Source organism: Microtus oregoni, unplaced genomic scaffold, assembly GCF_018167655.1.
Source record: "Microtus oregoni isolate MIOR12 unplaced genomic scaffold, Mior012 000172F_ref0000184, whole genome shotgun sequence".
NCBI lineage: Eukaryota > Metazoa > Chordata > Mammalia > Rodentia > Cricetidae > Microtus > Microtus oregoni.
The window spans coordinates 331,758-353,463 of NW_024544828.1; the positions used below are offsets into that span (position 1 = coordinate 331,758).

The window sequence follows — 21,706 nt, forward strand, 5'->3', positions numbered from 1 at the left end:
TCTTTCTCTAAGTGGAGGCTGCTGAGGAGGTAATGAAGCCACCCCTGAGCTTGTATAAAGCTCTGTTTAGAAAGGGCATTCATTAGTGAAGTCAAATGTTGCATCCAAGTGGATATCGATGGGAACTCCTCCACACAACAGAAAGGAACAGCTTGGGGTGTGGTGGGGTGTCAGGGCATCTGGAAGGTTTATATCTTCTACCTTGAAACACTAGGTTGCCTTCCTAACTTTAGGAACTCATGTTTTGCTCCCCAGTGTATCCCTAGGGTCTGGGGCTGGAACCCAAGACCCGCTGTGGAAGGAGTAAGAATCAGTCACATCCCCTCCCAGCATCCTCAACAAATGATTGTGGGAAGAGTTGGTGACTGCTCCCCATATGGATGGTAGAGTACCGGCCCTTGGGCCTCTGTTAATACTACCTTTTGGGGACCCGTGGTAGGTCCAGTACTCGGACTCTGAAGCATAGTAGGGGTCTGGTGAGTAGGCTGGACTATACTTGGACGCCTGGCTGATGTCTTCACTTGTCTTACTCTTGGTTGCTGTGGACAAATCACCTGCAAAGGACCCGAGGACAGCACTTCAAGAAGGCAGAGTGTCAGCTTGGAGCATCCATTCTATGTCTCTGTCAAGCTCCAGTCCCGGGAGACAGGGGCTATTTAAGGTTAGAGGTCTCGGGGTAGGAGAGCCTGGGACATGAAACACCTGAGCTGGAGAAGCCCTGGGCTAGCCCCTCATTTTACATTTGAGGCCAGAGACGGGAAAGTGCTTGATCAAGACCACCCAGCCATTGTGTACCAGAATTGACTAGACTGTGGCTTCTTCCTGCACATTCCACGGATTCTCATGGTATACATTAAAACCATATCCTCCAGAGTAAAACTCAAAGTTTCCGGGTGAGCCTGGCCCTTTCCTTCCTGAAACCTTTGAAGCCTGCTTTATCATGGCTTTGAACCACATCGAGGCAGGAATTGCTAGGCAGGGCCAAGAAACTTGTTGAGTTAGGTCCGCTGTCTTCATGCCCTGTTTGAGGAGGCTACATGCGAAGGAAGGGGCCCTGGACAGGGAGTAAGGAGAGTGGGGGTCTGGTTACAGCTAAGGCCACTTGATTTGAACACAGTCCTGGGTAAATGCTACCCTTCTCTCTGTCTCAGCTTCCGCATCTCTAAATTAAGTACTAGGACGGTGTGGTAGCTCAGGTTCTCCCTGGCATCATGCATCCTTCCACCGGAAGTAATCCTGTAGCAGAGGTGACCAGGGTACTTACTCCAGAAACAGTATTCACAGGGCAGTAACTTTACAGTGGGAGTAGACTGCAGACAGGCGGACAGGACAGAGAGCAGGGCTGGAGAAACAAGTGTGGCTCTCCAATCACCTTTGAGGAAGAGCTACAGGGAGGCAAGATCTGTGATCTGAGGGCCAGAGCAGGGACAAGGTCTATGATCTGAGGACCAGATCAGAGGGTCCTGGCATCAATGGGCTTTCATTCAGCTGAGGACTGTGCATCACTCCCTTGCTGCTGCACCTGGTCCTTTAACTTGAGTCCTGAACGCCTTCCATTGGTTGGTGGTGTTTTTGCCATCTCTTAATAATGCAGCCACCTTCATCCTGGACTCCTGAGTCTGCTTTGCTGCTATCTCCTGGAACCCTCTTAGAAAACCTGAAAGGTCCTAAGAAACATGGTTCTCAGGGGGCCTTTTCTAATGCTCTTTGGGAGGGTCAAACCATCTTTGGGAGCACCTTTATTTCTAGCCACATGCACAGATACAACAGGCTTACATCTCACTGTGGGGCCTCTGTTCTACCGGCTTTAAAAACGGAAGATGACTGTTTAAATGCAGGATCATAGTGAGATCATGGAGGTGCATATTTGCAGTTCTATCCATCAAGAATGTCTAGAACAACCAGGCAGCCTGGGGCTATACAGTAAGTTTAAGGCAAGCCTCTTAGTGAGACTGCCTCGCCCCCAACTCCAGGGTCTCTGGTGGCCAGAGCCACTACTTGTACTTGTATTGACCCTTCCTCCATCTATCTGATTAGCTAGGCTCAGGGTACAGGATGGTTCCTGCCATCTCCAAGCTCGAATCCAAGCCTATGCTCTCCTCTGTTACCACACTAGAACAGTGAGCAAATGCCAGCAGCCAGGCTAGCAGTCGTTCTCTGCCTCCCCAAAGGGAAAGCTGTGCGCAATCACCTGAGGTTTAATGAGTGCAGGAAGTCCCAGCATGGGCGACTTTGGTACTGGAGCTCAGGCAGAATCATGGGTACAGGAGTTAAGAGAGGACTCCTCAGCTGTGCACCAGCCTTTCTCATTTTAAAGAGTCTGGGTCATGGAGAAAGCCAGCGAGTCTGTATTTTTAAAATTAGTTTCCAAGGAACAGGTGTTCCACAGACCATTGTTTAAAAAGCACCAAATAAATGAGAGAATGAGGGCCCAGGGAAGCAGCCGAGAGGTAGGATGCTTGACTAGCATGCACAAGGCCCCAGGGTTGACCTCCAGCACCAGGGAAACAAAATATGAAAGGAGGAAGTGCTTTCCTGTTCCTTTCTCTTCTATGAGCTTCCATCTACACTCAGAAAAGCTTAAAGCAGAGGCCCCAAGTTTGGTATAGGAATCTATGCCTCTTACAGAATTCTAATGAACAATTTGAATTATCAGCATTCTGAGTGCAGCTCTCATAGGGATGCAGGCATTTCCCGGGATTGCTCTAATCAAAGAATTCAGAGCAGTAGAGAGCAGGCAAGGTAGGTTGGGGAGGTGGTAAGAAAGGATTTAGGGGACATGAATAATTCCTTGTTCTTTTGAAATGACATGGACACACAAAGTCACCCCAAGGGAATGGGGGGTAGCAAGAAGGACTATGTTGTGGTCTTGTATCGTCTCATTCCTGGAAACCTGAGCAGAGCCATCTGTATTGGTTTTAACACCCCCCCCCCCCCCCCCGTGTTTGGCCAAACTTTGTCTGCCTCTGACCATACCATGCCGTTTGTAGATCGGGGGTTTTCGGTAGATGTTACTTTCTCCAGCTGCCAGAGACCAGGAAGGAACAGTGGGGAGGAAAGAGAGAGAGACAGGGAGGAGACAGCACTTGGTCAATTGATCTGAGAAGAGAGAGCCAGTCAGCAACTTTCCCCAAGAGGCCACCATCTTCCCCCAGGCAGGTTTCCTTTTCCAAAGCTGAGATTTCACTCCCACCTGACAGGTTCCAGTAAAGTCGGAGAGAGGGCAGATGCACACAAATGGTACCAGGGAAAGGGAGGTGGGTTAAGTGATGGGCATGCAGGAGGTAGGGGAAGGCTAAGCAGGGCCTGGTGCCGGAAGTGTGCCCTGCTCCTCCCCCTAGCGGCTGCATTTCACTCCGTGCAAGAGTCCTCAGGGAGCTGCAGAGTTGTCTACCTTGCCCTCCTTTAGAGTCAGACATACAGGGTCCCTCAGGAACTGTTGGGAATGGGATTAGTGAAACAACAGGATAAGTTCTTGAGGGTGACTGAGTGGGGGCTACAAAGTTGGAAGGCCAGGTCTAGACCTGGCCCTATTGTAACCCAGTGAGCTTGTTGAGTTTTGTCAACTTGATATAAGATAGCAACATCTGGGAACTGGGAAAGCTCTGTTGAGACATTATCTCCATTGGACTGGCCTGTGGGCAAACCCATGAGGGCCTTTTATCGATTAATGATTGATGTTGGAGGACCCAGTCCATTGTAGGCAACGTCACACCTGGGCAAATGGCATTGTGTTGTATAAAACAGGAAGCTGGGCCACCTAGTAGAGCAGGCTTGTGAGCAGCATTCTTCTATGGTCTCTCTTCAGTTCTTGTCTTGGTTTTCCTCAATGACTGATTATAACCTGTAGGATCGACTCTAACCTGTAAATAAACCCTTTTCTCTCCCTAGCTGCTTTCGGTCATGGTCTTTATCATAGCAATAGAAAGCCAACTCCAACATCCATGGTAGGGTTTCCTATAAGGCCACACCTACAAGACCAGGCCTCTGGCTTCCTCTCACCTCCTCTGGGCATCCTGACTTTATTCCTGCCGCTCCCTCTGCCTGGGGTGTTTCTTCTAGGATTGTCACATCAACAACTTTAATGTCACGTCCTCCACCAAGTCTCTTTCGTCTCACCTCACCTAGCAAAACCTCCTCTACTCTAGTTGCTCTTGTACAACGCTCTGGGCTTTTTATCCCTGTTTATATGATCTATTATAAAATACAGTATATTAATATGGTATACCATATACTATATATTAAAGTATATTAATATAAAATATAAAGTAGTTATTAACATCTTCAATTACCCTTTAACTTTTTTTTTTTCATTCATGCACCATCTCTATCCACACATTACAAGTATCACACTAACAATTGAGCTTTCTAGGCAGCTGGTTCTCTTAATCCATTTATGTATACTCACTACAAAGATAAGATCTGGGCTGGAGTGAGCTCAATTGCAACCTCAGGGACCAGAATACTATCTGGCTACCCAGAGAAGCCAAGGGATGGACCCCAGACCACCAGCTTACAGGCGTCGTGGTTCAAGCCAAAGAATCCGGAGGCAAGCACCTTTCCCCATTTTGTCTTTACTGTCAATCAGCAATGTAAGAAGCCAAATCTTGGACATTTCTCTCTTCCCTGTCCCTTCCTTGTGGTCCTGATCAAGGTTGGTTATATGGAGAAGAGACCAAAGCCCATAGGTATGTTAGGACTGGAAGGATGAGTTAGCATGGATGGTTGATTAGGGAAGGCTCCCCCAGGAACAGACTTCTCCTCAGTGCCTGAGCAGCATCAAGCAGGTGGCTCAGGCATCTGGCACCCCCAGGGAGCATGCACTCATGCTGGGGCTGGCGGGCTGGCAGCGCCTACCTGGGATGTGAAAGTGCTTGGGAGCCTGGTAAGAGGTTGGAGTGGAGGACCTCACATCTAACTGGCTATGGTATGGAGAGCTCCGGCCACTCTCAGGCCCTGGAGCATGCAGGCAGTGGTCCCCAGAGAGAACAGAAGCACAGAGAAAACAGGCATTAAATGAGACAGCACTGAAGGAAGCAGTGAGGTGATGGCAGCAGAGGTGGGGTGGGCTGGCTGTCCCAGCGTGCTCAGCTCCAGAGTGGAAGCAGCTTGTGCGTTCACGTACCACGTCAGCAGAAACGAGCTGACCTTTCCCCTCATTTGACCCCAAAGTCTGAGTCTGCCAAGAAGATACCTTTACCGGCTTATCCTCCCACCCCACCCTGCATAGGCTCCTCCCTCAGGTTCCCATTTTCTCCATTTAAACGCTTGTTACTTCCCTTACCTCAGGGTGACTGTATATACTTTAACTGGCTGAGTGGTGCCCTCAGGTGAAGACCAGACCCCAACCTTGGAGCTATGCATTTCTTCTTGTAGTTACAGGCTGAAGAATGAGATGGAGGCAACTTCCTCTAATCAGGGTCACTGGGCTGCCTGACACTCCCTCTCCTGGCAGTTCCCTACCTACGTTCTTGCTGCTTCTCAGTGTGGCATAACCATCTTAGGGACTCAGTCTAAGTCCACTAGTCACTAGAGGGGCCACGGGCTTCCAGAAAGCCCCGAAGCCCGGAGACAGGAAGTAATCACACTGTCCAGACTCTTCAATTCTCATAGGGGCTTCCTTTGCCTTACCTGAACGGTAATAGTGATGAGGTGAGCGGGAGAAGGTGGGAGACATGCCTTGCCGACTGTAGGTGGGGGAATCGATGTATCCTGGGCTGGAGGCCCGTCTCTGCCGGAGGTCCAGGTTCTCATAGATGTCCTGGGGGAGGAGGTGGGGCTGTGAGCAAGGTCTGTGGTGCAAGTCTTTTAGTGTGTGGGGGGAGGCATGCTACAGAATCTGGAGGCTTATGTCATCACACAACCTGCAGAGGGTGGGAGAGAGTTCTCAGGCCTTCATGCATTGCTCAGATCCCTTGGTTAGAACCCATGGGCAGTGTCTGGAGTCTGACTGGCGAGTCCAGAGACATAAAGGGGTCTGATAGGCACGTGGGATTTAACATTTTGGGTTAAGGGATCAGGCCCCTGTGGTACAGGAGATGACTGACCAGGGAGCCCTTCTTGGTTATCATAAACAAACACTGCTTTTGATATATTTCTAAAACACATTATGTATCAGATTAATTACCTGGGAGTAAGGAGATAATGTTCCCAGCGACTTTAAAAGTGAAGAATTTGAAGGCAGCCACGGAGGGAGCGAAGGTAGAGAAGAGGGCAAGAGGAAGGGACAGGACATGGTTAAATGGTAAAATGGCGTTAAGGAGAAGGCCTGCAACTGCCTCTGGGGACCCTCTCCAGAGGACACCTCACTTGGAATTCAAGAATGCCAGACTGCTGGAAAGTGGTAGGAAGACTCCCTTCCTAATGGGAGAGCTCCGGGCCACATGAGGCCTCTCAGGAAATGGCTAGTCTTGATCTGAACCTAGGTTCCCTGACTTGGAGCTCAGAGCTATTTTCTCAACCCTCCCCGTCTCTCTCTTTTAGTTCACATCTCCTCTGTGGGTCACAAAGACAAAGTCTAGGGGAGTAGTATTCACATTAAGGGCTGAGCAAGGACCAGGTCACTGCTGTAAACTGGGGGGCTGGCATGGTAAGGGGCCTAGCAAGCTGGAGACGGCAGCTGGAGACTCAGTTCACCCAGCTGGGCTGCTGTTATCAGCTGTGAGCAGAGCCATGTTGGAATGTCTACTCAACGTTGACCAGATTCTTAATTTCTAAGACAAGTAAGAAAGGCGGATGTTTCTGTGACATCTCCTAACATTTACACGGTGACAGCTAATTTACATTTCTGAACGACACTGCGAGTGAACCAAAGCCATCTGGGGATTGGCTCTGACCCAGGGGTCCTGGTCTCTAGCTTCAGAATTGGAGTCTGCAAATACTTGGTTCACTTTTCCAGGCCCTTTTTAGGAGCCAAAACTCAGCCCTGGGCTCTTCAACCGAATGGAACCCAGCCCTTGTTGGTTTCCCTGTCGCTGCCCAAGGACACAAACTAGCGAGCGGTGGAGCTGGGACAGGTACCTGGGAGCCTACTCCCAGGCCAGGATCATGCTGCACAATTGTTATAGCTCAAGGGTCTAGAATGGGGTGAGAAAATCTCTTGGAACATGGCTAGTCAGTATCTATTCTGCGATACTTCTCCTGCCTTCTCCAGAGCACCCCCACACCTAGCAGTCATATAACGGTTTCTAAGTCCATTTGATGCTGCACCTTCATAAATATGTGTCCTGTTCTGGGCATGAGGTTTTAAGTACAGTTCACAACGGAGAGAACACGCCTAACCAGGGTTTAGGAATGTCACTGTCCTTTGAGCCTGGTGTGGGATCAGAGACATGGGCTTGAGTATCAGCAAGATTTCGCTGCTGTAGGAAAAGCAACAGCCTAAGTAATGCATAGTTCTAGGCTCTCAGCTTGCATGCTGGTTCAGTAGGGCGTGGTGGGGACTGGGAAGAATGAAGAGCCTAGTCCTGTCAACAGGGTGTGCTGCTACTCACCATTAGATGATGGAAATACACATTTAGTGCCTTATTTAAAGCCAGGTTTTTTGGGATTAAAGTTCTCGGTATTTACAAGTTGTAAATTCCAGGTTAGGAGGGTCTGGAGGCCCATACTGTGGTAGCCAAGCTGTCTATAATGAAGTTGGCTGGGGACCCCAGCAGCACCTTGACTCTTTCAAGAGTCCCAGAGAGGGCAAGATGCAATACCTCTCCATAGCCACATCTCTCAAGCATCTCGTCGGAGGTGTATCTGGAATGAGGTTCGTAGGAAATGAGGTCAGGGCGTTGCACCTCGTAGATGGACTTAACCTTGGGGAGAGCTGCCAGGTCTTTGTAATTAAGGATCTCATTATCCACTTTAGCCTGGGGAAGAGGGAAACAGGCAGGAAAGAAGGAGAAAGATAAGAGAGAGAAGAGGAAGGAGAGAGAACAAAACCAAGGCACGAGAGGATCAAGCGTTCTCTAGTGTCTACTAAAAGCACCATTAGGCACGAAGGGAAGAGCTGTAGATGTTGGAAGAAGAATGGGTCCAGAGGTTACCCATTGAGCAACATTGTTTGTGAGGCCTCTGGCTTTACCAGAATGATCCCTCCTAAATACCACAATACCTCTCTGAAGGAAGTATAAATACTATCCTTTAGATGCGGAAACCGAGGCACAAATGTCCCATAACTGGTGTCACAGGCTGCGGTCTGAATGCTACTCGGAAACAATGCCTGATGCTAAGCCCTACAATGCAAAGATGTTCCTAGTTGCAGCCATCTTTACCAAGCCAACTCTCTTCTGGGGACCAGTTTACACTCGCCAATAACTTTCTCACACTATCGGTCCCCAAAACTAAGCCCTGTGATTCTGCTGTGACTGGTGTCATTCTCCGTGCCAGGGGCCTGTTCCTCACATGTTCTAGACAGGAATCTGCAATGAGTACAGCCGGTGATCACAGTCACTTGTCTTGGCCTGGGGATGGAGCTCAACAGCTGTCTGGCATGCACAAAGCCCTGAAGTTAATCCCAGTACCACAAAAAAGAAAGGAAAAAAAGTAGCTTGTTCTCTGTGGCAGCCACATGGCAGTGTGATGACCAATGTAGAAATCGTAGCATTGACTCTTCTTATTTTCTCTTGTCCAGGAGAAGAAAGGACAGGGAATAGTGTCACTAATGGGCCTTGTGTGGGGTCAAAGAAAGAAGTTGGACGTGAATCTGAATGACCCTGCCATGGTGTCAAAGCCCACCTTAGCCTGGCAGGTTTGAGGATTATGTGTGGAGCCTCCATCCTTGGCGGCAGGTCCTTTGTGTCCAATACCCCCACATTCTTGGTCTTGGCTCTTTTGCCCTGTGGTCAGCCATGCTGCTTATCTCATTACTCCCTGGTTCTGCCACCCACTTCCCTTGGCTTCCTCCTGTCATTCAGTCTTTCTGCCTCTGGGATGCCTTTTTCAACTGGCTCCAGATGGTCAGGTCTCTTCCGTCACTGGTAGCATCATAAGAGCGCACAGTGTCTTTATCTCCTGCTACTCGTCATAGTTACAACTGATTATCCATGGCCTGTATGTCCAGTGTCAAGAGGGTAGCAGATCTGTCCATCACCACCTCTCCAGGACAGAGCACAGTATTCATCACAGACAGGAAGCTCAGCACACACTGAATAAATGCACGTATTACATAACCACAGGACCCCCGAGGCCATCTAGATTAACTCTTGTCACTTCTGCCTGTGGGAATGGTTCTGAAGGCGGGAGCTTAGACATGTGTAAGGGGTCTACTTTGTTTCTGGACTTCTCAGATGTTTAGAAAGGCCTCCTTTAGTGTTGCAACTCCACCTCTTTTTTGTATATCGACACTTCTCCCATCTCTTTATTGAACAACACTACCTATATATTGATATTATTCCACCTCTACCTGCCACTCTGACCGCCTAGCTGCTGTCTTGCCTGGTCTCAGTTAAGGAATAGGAAAGGAGGTGCCTGAGATTTATTTTAGAATTGCAGGATGGTTTCTTTTGTCATTACACTGTCTTGAACTTTAAACCACCGCTGTGGCTCTTGGTTTACTAGGTTGCGTGTCTGAGAACAATGTCCACGTCCTCCCCATCCCCTCTGTATCCTCAAGATTTGGTATGCCACTGAGAATAAAACAGGCACGGCCCAAATGGGTTTAAAAACATTTCAGGTGCTAGGTCAGGGGTAAGCAAAGCCCCGCAGCTGCTAAGAAGTGATACATACGCAGATGACTCGGTTAGGCGACCCAATGCTGGACCCAGGCGGTGAGATGGAAGTTTCAGATGTCCGTCTATGCTGTGGGAGAGATGAAGACAAGAGGGGTGAGAAGCAGAAGTTCAGACTTGGTAGGGAGAAGCCAGTAGAGAATGCAGCTCTTGTAGGACTTTAGCGGGACTGTTGAAGCACTCTGGCTACCTCTGTCCTCCCTCTTTCATCTCTGCCCCTTCAACCAATGTCTGCGTGTGAATGGGGTCCAGCAGGTCTAGAACTTCAGGATGCTGGCAGAATATGAAATTTTTTTCTAGTTATCTGTAGCTGTCATTTTAAATAGAGAGTTGTTCATAAAACTTCATTTTGGGTTATCTCAGCCAATAATGTATTTATTTTAAAAGAATAAAACTGCTTAGTATTCATTCCTTGATAGCTTAGTAAACAATGCAGAAGCAAACGGAAGCTCACATACTTGTGCAATCAAGCTGATTCTGTGCAGTGGACCCTTGGCAAACTGACATCAACTTAAGTGAAAACATAAAACGTCTGCCTCTGCACAGTGGCCATAATGGATGGCCAACTCCCAGCCCCAATAGTGTGCATCAGAGAGTGTAGCAACGCACGGTAACGGGAAAGTCAAGATTGAACCAAAGACCAGTGGGGAAATACATGTGATTTTAGAGATCTCAGATTCCCGATGTTCAAAAGGTCGTGCTCCAGGACTGCTCAGCTTCCACCCATCTCCAAGCATTCTGAATGGGGCTCCAAGCAATGAATGAGAACTAGAGGTGGATCTGGGGACATGAATGAAGGTTGAAACACTTGGTGACACCACACTGCACAGTGATGAAGTGGAACGCTTTGTTTCAAGCCCCCTGATTAGCTGGAGGAGGACTCTCGATGTGGTGCTAACACATATCAACAGCTGTCCCAACAACACTTAATTTCCCCTTTGAATTAAAGAGCGTGCCAGCAACCCGAGCTAGCATTTTAAAGACATTTTTCAACAACTATTTCATTATCCTTGAATCTATCGTGTTTATTAACCGGCGTTACTCCTCTCTCCGTGGCAGCCACAAGGTTCTATTTTAAAATCAGCTCAGCTAAATGAAAGTGAGTTAAGTTGCTTTAAAGGAAGGAAAAGAAGGAATGGGTGCTGACATTAAAGAGGTGGTGGCACACAGATACAGCAAAAAGTCTCAGGGTTTTAAAGGAGAACTCAGGTTTGGGAAATTCTCCAGACAGGAAACTGAGAAAAATGACAGCTAGGTCTTCTTGTACTTTAACGGGAGCAGGCCTTAGAAAACACAGAGTGGGGAGTCCCATATGGGTAAAAAGAAATCACACATCAATAGGACCAGTTCTGCCATTAACTGGATGAAATGGCAAAGGAGAAGGGTTAATTAGCTGATCAGAAATTGTGCACCTGTGGGTTTTTTTGTTGTTGTTGTTGAGAAGATTCTAGTAATGTAAGAGATTCTTAAGGGGTCAAGTTGACAGCAGAGATGACAACAGAAAGACATGTTAGAGCTCGTGTTGCTCCCCGACCCCAACACACATCTTAGGAACCTCTTCTGCAGCACGAAGAAGCCAGGAGCTCAACCTCTTCCTGCAGTCTGGGAAACCCCGTCTCCTTCAGTACCAGGGACTCAGCTTCACAGGCCTTCCTGGCATTAGTCACAGGGCAGAAATTCTGAGGGACCAGGGTCTCAGCTGGTCTGCTGTGTGCCTGGGGACACTCTGCATCTGCTTGGCTGCATCATTACTGTCAAATGACTCTCTTTAGACTTGATTTTTCTCACAGGCAAAGTAGAGATACAATTCCTTGCCCCCCTCTGCCTCAGGAGGTTGAAGCAATCCAGCCAGGGAGGAGCTATGAAGACATTCTGCAAACTGTCAATTACTGAGATGATAGCAACTATAATTGTTAATAAGTAACCCTAGGCTAGCGAAAAACCATGGCATAAGTGCCTCAGATTGGCTGCCATCTTGGCCGGCATTGGTACGGTTATAATCTCACCCACCCTAGATACACTTCCAAATCTTCCGTGCATCAGGTCCTTTATTGTTGTCAAGGTTCTTTCATGTACAAGATCTTAATCTACCCAAGCTTTCTGAAGCAACTCTTCCCATCAGGGAGCCCACAGAAATCCACACACATTTAACTGGTACTCTCTGCATGAAAGCAGAGCTTTCTCAACCTGTGGCAAAAGGTAGCATGGAAGACCATGCCTCTTACCTTGAGCTTCTTCTCGGCCCTGGCTGCCTGCTTGCAGATCGGGTGCCAAACCTCAGAACCTAAAGGGACCAGGAAAATAACAGACTCAGATCTCTCAAAGCTGACAGTGACCAGAGTCTCCACTTTACCTCAGTTTGACAGCATGTGTACCTTACACACACATCAGTCAGGAGGAGAACTTTGTGTCCCGGCTTTCTTAGCTTCCTGTTGTCTTGGAGAGCCATTGATGTACCAATTTGACTATACACACAGCTTTTCAGGGTGTCTAAATCCTCCTATGCCTCTAAGTTCACACGGCATCCTCATGAACTTCCTTACCTGTCAGCTGGGGGTGACTTTTTCCTCCTCGGGGCTCCATAGTTCTCTGAGGTCTCTTCACACATACAGTTTCAAGTCATATTAGCTTGTGAATTTGCCCCCCTAAGTATCTCAACGGCACCTTCTAAGCAAGGATTGAGCTTTAGCCATGGGTCTGTCTCCCACAGCATCCGCATAGAGTTTGCCTTTAGTGGAAGCCCGTGGGTTTGCAGGGTGCAAAGATGAACAGACGACTAGCCGTGAGTGACACAGAGCAGGTGGCCAATAAATATTTGTTGAATGGATGAATGGCAGTGGGGGTGAAAGAAAATGACAAGCCATGGTTAACCTCAGCTTTCTTTTCTCCTCAAAGACTTAAGAGAGAATTAAGACTTATCAGAGCTATTGCATTAAAGGGGAGGAGGTGTCATGGTGTCTATTCTGCTTGGGAGCATTGTCTTGACCTGATAATTCCTCAGAGGCTTGAGACCCTTCAAACTTAGCACACTAATGTTGCTAATACCCACATTTTATAATGGGTGGGGGTCCAGTTGGCTGGCTCCAAACCAATTTGGAAAGGCCAATTTGGAAAGGCATGAACAACAGGTGGTTGGTCACATGTTGCGAAGCCTCGAATTTTGCACATTCCCCAAAGAAGGGACAGGTGTCCTGGATTAGAAGGGAAAAAATAGGAACATATTATCCCTCTGGAGCCACTCCTCTGGTAACCAGCCCTAGAAGGGAAGGCGCCAGCAAATGGCTCCATTCCGAAGCACCCAGCTGGCATTTGTTTGTCTGACTTTGTTTCTAGGTTATGCTTTCCATGATAGCTGTTGCCTGGAGCCCCTAGGACTGGAATATCGGTGAAGGCACGCGAGTCTGGTGTGAGATCAAATAACCAGACCCTGGGGAGAGGAGAGAGGATCAGCCCCAAATCTGGAGTCCAAAGTTCTTTTCTCTACTCAGCCCCTAATATAGCCTTGCTCTCCGGGTCCAGGTTCTTCATCTGAGTAAACACTAAGGTAATACTTGGTCTTAGAGATCATCTTCACCTCCAAAATTCTTCTTCTAGGGCTGGTTTTGTCTTTTGTGGGATAGGAAGCCCCACTTCGTATCTGCGGGTATTCTTGGATGTGTTTAATTATTCAAGAGAAGTTTGATTCCGTCTAAAGTAAAATGCAATGGTTATCAGAGCCCAGCAGAGGGACTCTGGGTCTGAGGCTTAGAGCCAGTGAGCACAGGGTGTGTCTGCTCTCAAGCACCGGGTTGTGATCTCTCCTTTGGGGAGTTTAAATTACAGAGAGCATTTCCGGTTCCTCTCTGAGTTGCTCCCCAGTCCACCAGGAGTTGTTTACCACTGTGGCTACGGCAGGAAACACATGTTCCAGGTCACTGTAGGAAATGCTTGAGGTGGACGTGGAGGTCTGATGAGGTCATGAAAGTAAGCGAAAGACAAATAGGAAAAGCGAAACAGGCAGAAGTCCAGGCTGGGGCAAATGACAGAAGCGTGTGTGGGTTCAGACTAAATTATCTCTCTTACTTTGACTCCATGACACTGATGTATCTGATCGGAGTAAAACTGAGCCACAAATGGCTATTAGCTTTACTCTGCATGCAGGAAGGGGAGTTTAGATATGAACTGAGAGGGAGGAGGAAGAATCAAAAGACAGGAGGAAGATGTAATTAGAAAATGAAAAAAGTAGGGAGTTGTCAGAATATCATATATATAAAAGAAAGTAATAAAAAAGGGGTGGGGATTGCTGGTAGCTAGCAATAAACTCAGGTAAACATAAAAAACTGATTTTTTTCCCTATGAAGATTTGTATGAAATTATGGTCTCCTGAGCATTTATGCCCTTGGCTACCAGATCAAGAGCAGGGCCTCAACAGAAAGAAAACACCTAGTATGCTGGCTAGTTTTGGGTTAACTTGACACAGGTTGGAGCCATCTGGAAAGAGAGGACTCCAGGTGAGAAGATGCCCCCACAGGATCAGACTGTGGGTAAAATCCTGTAGGGCATTTTCTTGATTGGTGATTGATGTGGGAGAGCTCAGCCCATTGTGGGTGGTGCCATTCCTGGGCTGGTGGTCCTGGGTTCTATAAGCAGGTTGAGCAAGCCATGAGGAGCAAGTCAGTAAGCAGCACCCCTCCATGGTCTCTGCATCAGCCCATCGCTCTAGGTTCCTGCCCTGTTTGAGTTCCTACCCTCACTGCTTTAGATGATGAACTATTTTGGGGAATTGTGAGTGAAATAAATCCTTACTTTCCCAAGTTGCTTTTGATCATGGGGTTTCATCTCAGCAATAGTAACCCTAAGTAAGTCACTAGGGAAGGAGGTGATCTTTTTTCCTCCCCCAAATACAGTGTCTGGCTCATGTGAATGACTGATTGGATTCTCCCTTGGTATTTTTACAGTTATAATATGAAAGGTACTCAGAGAAGAGTGGTAATCAGAACAGGGAGGGCACACAAAATCAGTCCCTAAGGTAGCGTCTTCACCCTGGGAAGAGAAGGGGGAATAGCAGTCTGAAACATGCCCATATGCATTTCAGAGCTCTCCAAGGGAAGAGGCTTTCAGTAGGTCTGCAACAAGAACTTAGGGCAAAAATTCCAGGGAAGGAAAAGTAATTCATGAACTGAATGTTCTTGGTCAATTGATAACGAGCTCCCATCCCCCCGACAAGTTTTCTAATACATACCAAATAGGAAAGAGCTCAGCATCAGTATTGTGGAAGGGATTCATCATAGGCCAACCACACTGATGGATTTTAAACAACCCTCTCAATCCTTAGAGGTCTTGTTTCTACAGTAGTAGGTCTCTCCATATACAGAAAACAAACATTTGACCTGTCCAATAATCCCCATGTGAATGCAAATTCTACAAAGAGAAAGATTCCTATCTTTGTTCCTACGGGGACCAAAGAGTCTCAAGAAATACTTATGGAGTGGATGACTACAGAAAAATGAGCCGATGGGATGATTCATTCAGCCTGCAAAGACAATTGCCACCGTTCTGTTGACCTGAGTCTGATCCCAGGGCTTACATGGTAGAAGGAGAGAACCAGCTCCCACAAGTTGTCCTCTGACTGCACGTGCACTGTGGCAAGTCTCCACATATGCACGCATGCACGCACACACAGGCACACGCACGCACGCGCGCACACACAAACTAACACAACAATAATAAAACTTAAAACTAAGCAAGATACTCAATGTTAGGCCATTTGGATTCTCTGAGCTGGGCTTGGAGATTTGTGCAAACAGAGCAAGCTAGCCTCTGATTTTGACAGCTAGAGTTCAAGAACTTTCACGAGGATAGGGTTGGCCAAGGTCTGACCGTATGGAGCATAAGTCTGATCACCTGGTGCAGATTCCCAGGCCCCAGGCTGAGGCCCTAATACCAATTTCTTGGAGGTGGGGTTGAGAATCAGATCCGACAGCTCTTCAGGTGACTTTTGACTCTAAAGGTGAGAACCAGTTAGCTAAACACAATATGGCGCTCCAAGCTAAGTTTTAAGAATGCTATAGGACAGAGAAACCAATGGTCCAAGACAGAACTCTAACATCTTATGTGAACAGGACATGTTTTACTTGGACTCCTGGTCCAACAAGTCATCCTCTCTTACTCTCTGAGACTGTCGCCCACAGTTCCTGGCTTGTGGTTGAAACTAATTGTGAAGGTTATAGGCTCATCAACTGACTACAGATAGAAACCCAAATCCAGTATATTCTTCAGGTCCACTTGGATGCTTAGCAGAGCCAGTAGGACTAGTTAAGCAGGCCCCAGACCTGCAACATCTGGGGCCGACAGGATGCTAGGATCCCACCCACCTCTCTGTTGGGCCTTGACATTCAGCTTGCTAATGCCTCTTTTAAAACATCAGAGCTGCATTTGCTGTGGTTGTCTCACAGAATACCCAGTGAGTTCAGAGTTCTGGGTCAGCACTGTGTAAACATTTTCAAATCTGAATGTTTTTAGACACTGTGGGTTGCCACGATCCTCCCAGGATCTAACTCACAGCCCGTCTAACTTGGCGATGAAGGGGACTGAGTTTCAGGTTTCTGATTCTGCAGGGAATTCTGCCTCAACAGGTTTCTTCTCCAGATGGCTCATCACCACAGCAGGGTGAGGTTTCTCGGCCTTCTGCCTCCATGGTAGCAGCACTGCCTCCATGAGATGACCCAGAAATGACCTGAGAGTTGCTCCATTAATAACCCTATCCAGGGCTGGAGAGGTGGCTCTGTGGTGAAGAGCACTTGCTGCTTTTCCAGAGGACCTGAGTTTGGGTCCTAGAATCCACACAGGCAGTTCATAGCTGTTACTCCAGTTTCAGGAGATCAGCTGCTCTGGCCTTCATTAGACATCTGCACTCATATGCGCGCGCTCACACACATACACACATACTTAGGAGGGGAAGTCTGCAGACACAAAGCATATCTACATAATGGATACCAGGCACTTATAGGCAGGTGTGAACGAGTGGATGACAACTGCTTATAGGGGATTTCTTTTGGGGTGAGATGGAGAGACACAGATGATGGTTGTACAGCATTGAGAATGGGCAAAAGCTTCTTAAGTATACATTTTAAAATGATTACTTTGATGTTACATGAATTTTTATCTCAAGAAAAAAGAAAACCCTTGCCCCATAACCCCAGAGGAAGTAGACTGCTTCTGCAGACTACGGGGCACTTCATTCTTTCTCTTTCCATGAGGGTGCAGAGTCTCTGTCTCTATCTCTGTCTCTCTCTCTCTCTCTGGGTGTGTGTGTGTGTGTGTGTGTGTGTGTGTGTGTGTGTGTGTTGGGGTGGTGAGCAAGCTTGTCCCTTGGCTCTGCTGTGTATAACAGTATCACTGCTGCCGTCATCTTGGGTGTCAGAGGTCTTCCCAGGCATTGGGCACGCAATGCATTATTTAATGTGGGTATCCTGTGATGCTTGAATCCTGGTTGTGCTGCTTGCAGCTTCGCTGGTTACATTGTCCAGAGCAATTCAGTCCTGCTCTGTGCCTTTGTTTGCCATCTACAAGGTTGGAATTGCTAATATCAACCTTGTAGGTCTGTTGTAAGGATTAATGAATACACACACACACACAGACACACACTCGGGGGGGGGGGGAGAGAGAGAGAGAGAGAGAGAGAGAGAGAGAGAGAGAGAGAGAGAGAATATGCACTGGAATGATATGTGCTTATAGTAGGCATTACATATAAATTTTTATCATTGTTGATATTATCTCTTCTCTTCTCTCCCATGCGAAAATACTTTGCTAGGGGCTAACTAGTTTGTGTAAGCTGAAAGGACTCCCAGATATATTGGAGGAGGAAGAGGTTTATTCCTTGACTCCCAGGAGCAAGGCCTGGGTGAGCCAGAGCACGGCAGCTGAGGGGCTGTAGGTGTTGTGAAAACAGTCCACTTTAAAGGGAAGCTCCTAATACCAGAAAGCAAACACCTCAATGGCTCCAGGAAGTCTCTAAAACTAATCAGATTTGACAGGTTTCTCCTCCCCTCAAGCTTATATAAGCAATAAGGGCTGTTGAAAGACACTCATAGACAGCCAAGTTGCCTGGAAGAGGCTCAGGCCAACAGAGCCAGTGGGAAGACCCTTTTCAACCAGCAGAACTATCTGTAGGCTGGGCAGTTTGCTCTAGATTTCGAGATTTTGTGAGCTGTCACTCATGCTGAGGTTGCTTTTGGTGATGCAACTGTCTTTGAGTCATCTCTGCCACTGTTAGTAACCCCTCACCCATACACCTGTAAGAACCCCAGTGAAATTCACCGGTTCACCAACTTAGACTTTTGTGGTATCCATACTTCTGTCTGTCATCAGTTCCCAATCTGGGGTGAATATATGTCTGCTTATGTCTCCCCCAAACAAGTGAGGGGACACAAAGACAAATGACTGGCTATATAGGTGACGTTTCTGAACAGAAGCCTGGTGTGGCTGTCACTGCACCCTCTTGGCATGAGGAAATAGTCTTGAGGCTTTATCAAGAGACAGAGGTAGAAAAATGTCTGGTAACCACAAACATGGTTACCATAGAGGGCATCAAACAGGAAGGAACAAAGAACAAAGAAGGACCGAGGGCCCAGTGATTCAGGGGATGTGAACAGTCATGAGAATAATCTGAATGCTTAGGATATATGCTAAGCAATAGGTATTTTTCCTTATTATTATTTTATGATTTATTGATGCTATGAGGAGGCTATGAGGAGGACACCTTGAAGATTAGGTGGGTCCAAGGGGTCCAAGGTATGGACAGGGCAAAAAAATTATTTATTATTATTTTTCCTTTTCTATCTGCATGAATGTTTTGCTTGCATGCATATATGTGTACTATGTGTATGCATGGTACATGTGAAGGACAAAAGAGGGCACTGGATCCCTTGAAAATGGAATTACAGGTGGTTGTGAGCCACTATGGGAGCTGGGAATAAATTTCTCTGTAAGGGCAACAAGTGCTGCTAATCACTGAGCCATCTCTCTAACCCCTATTGTTATTATTTGTGACTCTCTTTCTTTCTCTCTCTGTGCATATGTGTGTGTGTGTGGTATGTGGGGCATGCATGTGAGCATGTGTGCGTGTGCGTGCACGTGTGAGGTTACATGCAAGGGCCAGACAGAATGTTGGGCATCGTGTTTTGTCACTCTCTGTCTTACTCCTTTGAGGCAGGGTTTCTCACCAAATGAGAAGCTTACTTTGTAAGCCAGGCTGGCTGATCAGCAAGCTCCTGGGTTCTGTTCCCCAACCATGCCCATCTTTTAATGTGGATGCTGAGGATTCAAATTCAGACACTTGCACAGGAAGTTCTCTTACCTTTCCCCCTCCCCAGCATTCATTATTATAACACATTTAGAGAGTGCCTGGGCCTGGGGCCTCACACTGCATACTCAAGACCCCCTTGATAACATCAGTATCTAAATAAAAAAAATGATGATGTAAAGTTGCTAGCACTGAGAAAATATGCAGAGCACAATTTAAGTCTTTTCTTTTTGGCTCTTTTTTTTTTTTTTAAGACAAGATCTTGTTATGTAGTCCAAGGTAGCCTTGAATTCATGATTTGCCTGCCTAAGCCTCCTAAGTGTTCTTTCCCCCTCCTTTCTCTTTTTCCCCTTTGTGTGTGTGTGTGTGTGTGTGTGTGTGTGTGTGTGTGGTTGTGTATGAGTGTGTGGGCATGCACACCCATGCGTGTATACGTAGAGACCAGAAGAGGCTATTGGATATCTTCTTCTGTCTTCTCTAGTTTATTCCCTTGAGACAGATAGCATCTCTCATCATTTCAACTAGGTTGGCAGTGAGCCTGTCTTTATGCTGGGGTTTCAGGCAGAAACACCCATGTCTGGATTTTTACCTGGGTGTTGGGTCCTCATGCTTGCGTAGTGAGACCTCTTATCCACTAAGTCATCTCTTTGCCTCCTTCATGTGCTCTTCATGTCACGATGGCAATATTGACATAACCCAGCACTGATGAATGTGTTGCACCCTAGGGCACAGCCACCTTTAGAAGTTTGTCATGAGCTCTGACTGGCAGAGCCAGAAGTACCTGGCTGTGCACTGAGCCCACTTCCTGCAGTTGATCCTCATAGCAGACCTGTGTGGTGGTGAAGCCAAGATTCTAGGAATTTGGATGTCTTAGCTGTTTGTTCACCTTTGACTTTCCAGCCTGGCAAGGGCCTGGCATTTGCCCAAATGAGGTCATCAGAACCCCTCTGGGACTCCTCTGATGAGCTCAGATGGGAATGACACCTCTCTGCCAGCTGCTTGCTAGGGGCTGGCTACATCCTCTTCCCACTGCATGGCTCTGTGGCCAGAGCAGGAGGGTATGAGGCCAACACAAAAAGATGCAGAGAGAAGACTGGTTTGGGGACACCCAAGGGTCCCTCAATGAGGCTGCTTATGGATGTTTCTCAGTCCTGGCAGCCTATCAAGCATGCCACTTCTGCCTAACGTGGCTGGAGTTGAGTTTCTGCCACCTGAAAAGTCCAGACTAATAAAAGGTCTCTTCAGACTCAGACTCGAGTATCTGACACATTCCTGACTTGCCCCGGAGGCAATTTTGTTTCTTAGAAAATAGTGGAAGCAGCTGGGAAAATTGCTGCTCTGGACCTGATTCTGACCAACATGAACAAATTGGCTGTGAAGTAGACGTGACATGTAACTGGTGAGAAAATGGTCACATCACTTTGAGTTTGCGGCGACCTGATCCGAACAAGCTGGAAGCAGACTTTGGACACACATGCTTCAGATACAACACTGCAATATTTCCTGTACGTCAAGATGTTAGGTAACCCTTAAAATCTTCAAGAAAAAAAAAAGAGACATCTCATCAAAAATTAAAATGTACTCTAAAAGGAAATGTGCTTAGTACAGGCAGACTTGAGGAAATAGCAACTTAGTAAAAGAAAAAAATGTTTGAAAAATCTAAAATTACACAGCAGGGTTGGGGAAACATAAGTTTTTAAGTTTTGAAGCATAACTCCTACGACCTAAACTGTCACTAGAGAGAGCCAGTTGAGAGGAAGAACCCTGAAGTGTGGAAGAGAGTCACCCAATTGGCAACTCTGCCTCAGCAAGTGTGGTTGGAGGAGATTTGGAGATCAAGAATGTGGGCTGGTATGCCACCGTTGGAGACAACTGCAGGCTGTTAGTGGGACATCTACTGGCCTGGTGCACCTGTCAGAGTGAGCTGTCAGGGGGCCTCTGCTAACCGTCAGTTGCGTCTCCAGCTGTGCCGGGACATGCCTCCCACTACCAGGTCCTTGTATCATCTGAACTAAAAAGAGCGTGGTCTGAAATAGCCTCGGCTCCACAGAGAAGGCAGCCCGGGATCTGTGGGGTTTGCATTAACACAACGGAGGCTCTTAGCTTTATTTTTGGAACGTGACATTGCTCAAAAATCAGGGGACAGACATAGACCTTCTTTCTAGAGGAACTTCTATGTGTGGAATTTGGCAAGCAGTTCCAGAAGATCCACAGTATTCAGAAGGCTAACTAAGGAGAGAAGGCTCGGTCGGCTAAGCATACGCTGTGCAAACACGGAGGCCTGAGTTCGAGTCCCAGAACTAGTGTGAAAAATCCAGACACAGTGGTTTACACTTGTGATCCCAGTGCTGGAGAGGTGGGAAAAGGCGGATTCCAGGAACTCAATGATCTGCCACCTTCCCTGACTTGGCCGGTTCTAGGCCCGTGAGAGACCCTGACTCGAAAGCCAATGCGGGGCTAGTGAGTTGGTACAGCAGGTAAAAGTGCTTGCAAACCCAACAGCCTGACTGCACTACCTGGAATCCACATTAAAAAAAAAAAAAGTTGGATGCACTCAGTGCGCACATCTGCAACCCCAAACTGAAATGGGAAGTGGAGACAGAGAATCACCTAGAAGTGTATAGCCCGGCTAGCCTGGAGTAGACAACGAAGTTCAGTGGAGAAAGACCCCACCTCAACCAGGAGAGGACCAGGTCCTGAACAC

The 21,706-nt window shown here is 47.4% G+C and overlaps 1 protein-coding gene across 8 annotated transcripts in view; it reads right to left on the reverse strand.

The window, feature by feature from the left end:
* The window catches only part of LOC121445289 (actin-binding LIM protein 3), a 119,705-nt gene that overhangs the window by 13,405 nt on the left and 84,594 nt on the right, over window positions 1-21,706 (reverse strand). For 2 of the 8 annotated variants that reach the window (XM_041647335.1, XM_041647336.1), the window contains exons 9-16: window positions 11,945-12,003; window positions 9,718-9,789; window positions 7,704-7,859; window positions 6,128-6,157; window positions 5,632-5,761; window positions 4,858-4,956; window positions 2,977-3,024; window positions 420-554 (exon numbers count right to left, since the gene is read on the reverse strand). In XM_041647335.1, coding sequence (XP_041503269.1) covers window positions 420-554; window positions 2,977-3,024; window positions 4,858-4,956; window positions 5,632-5,761; window positions 6,128-6,157; window positions 7,704-7,859; window positions 9,718-9,789; window positions 11,945-12,003 — 729 coding nt within the window. The remainder of the gene's footprint in view (window positions 1-419; window positions 555-2,976; window positions 3,025-4,857; window positions 4,957-5,631; window positions 5,762-6,127; window positions 6,158-7,703; window positions 7,860-9,717; window positions 9,790-11,944; window positions 12,004-21,706) is intronic. The other 6 variants (XM_041647338.1, XM_041647339.1, XM_041647340.1 and 3 more) reach the window with 6 other exon arrangements.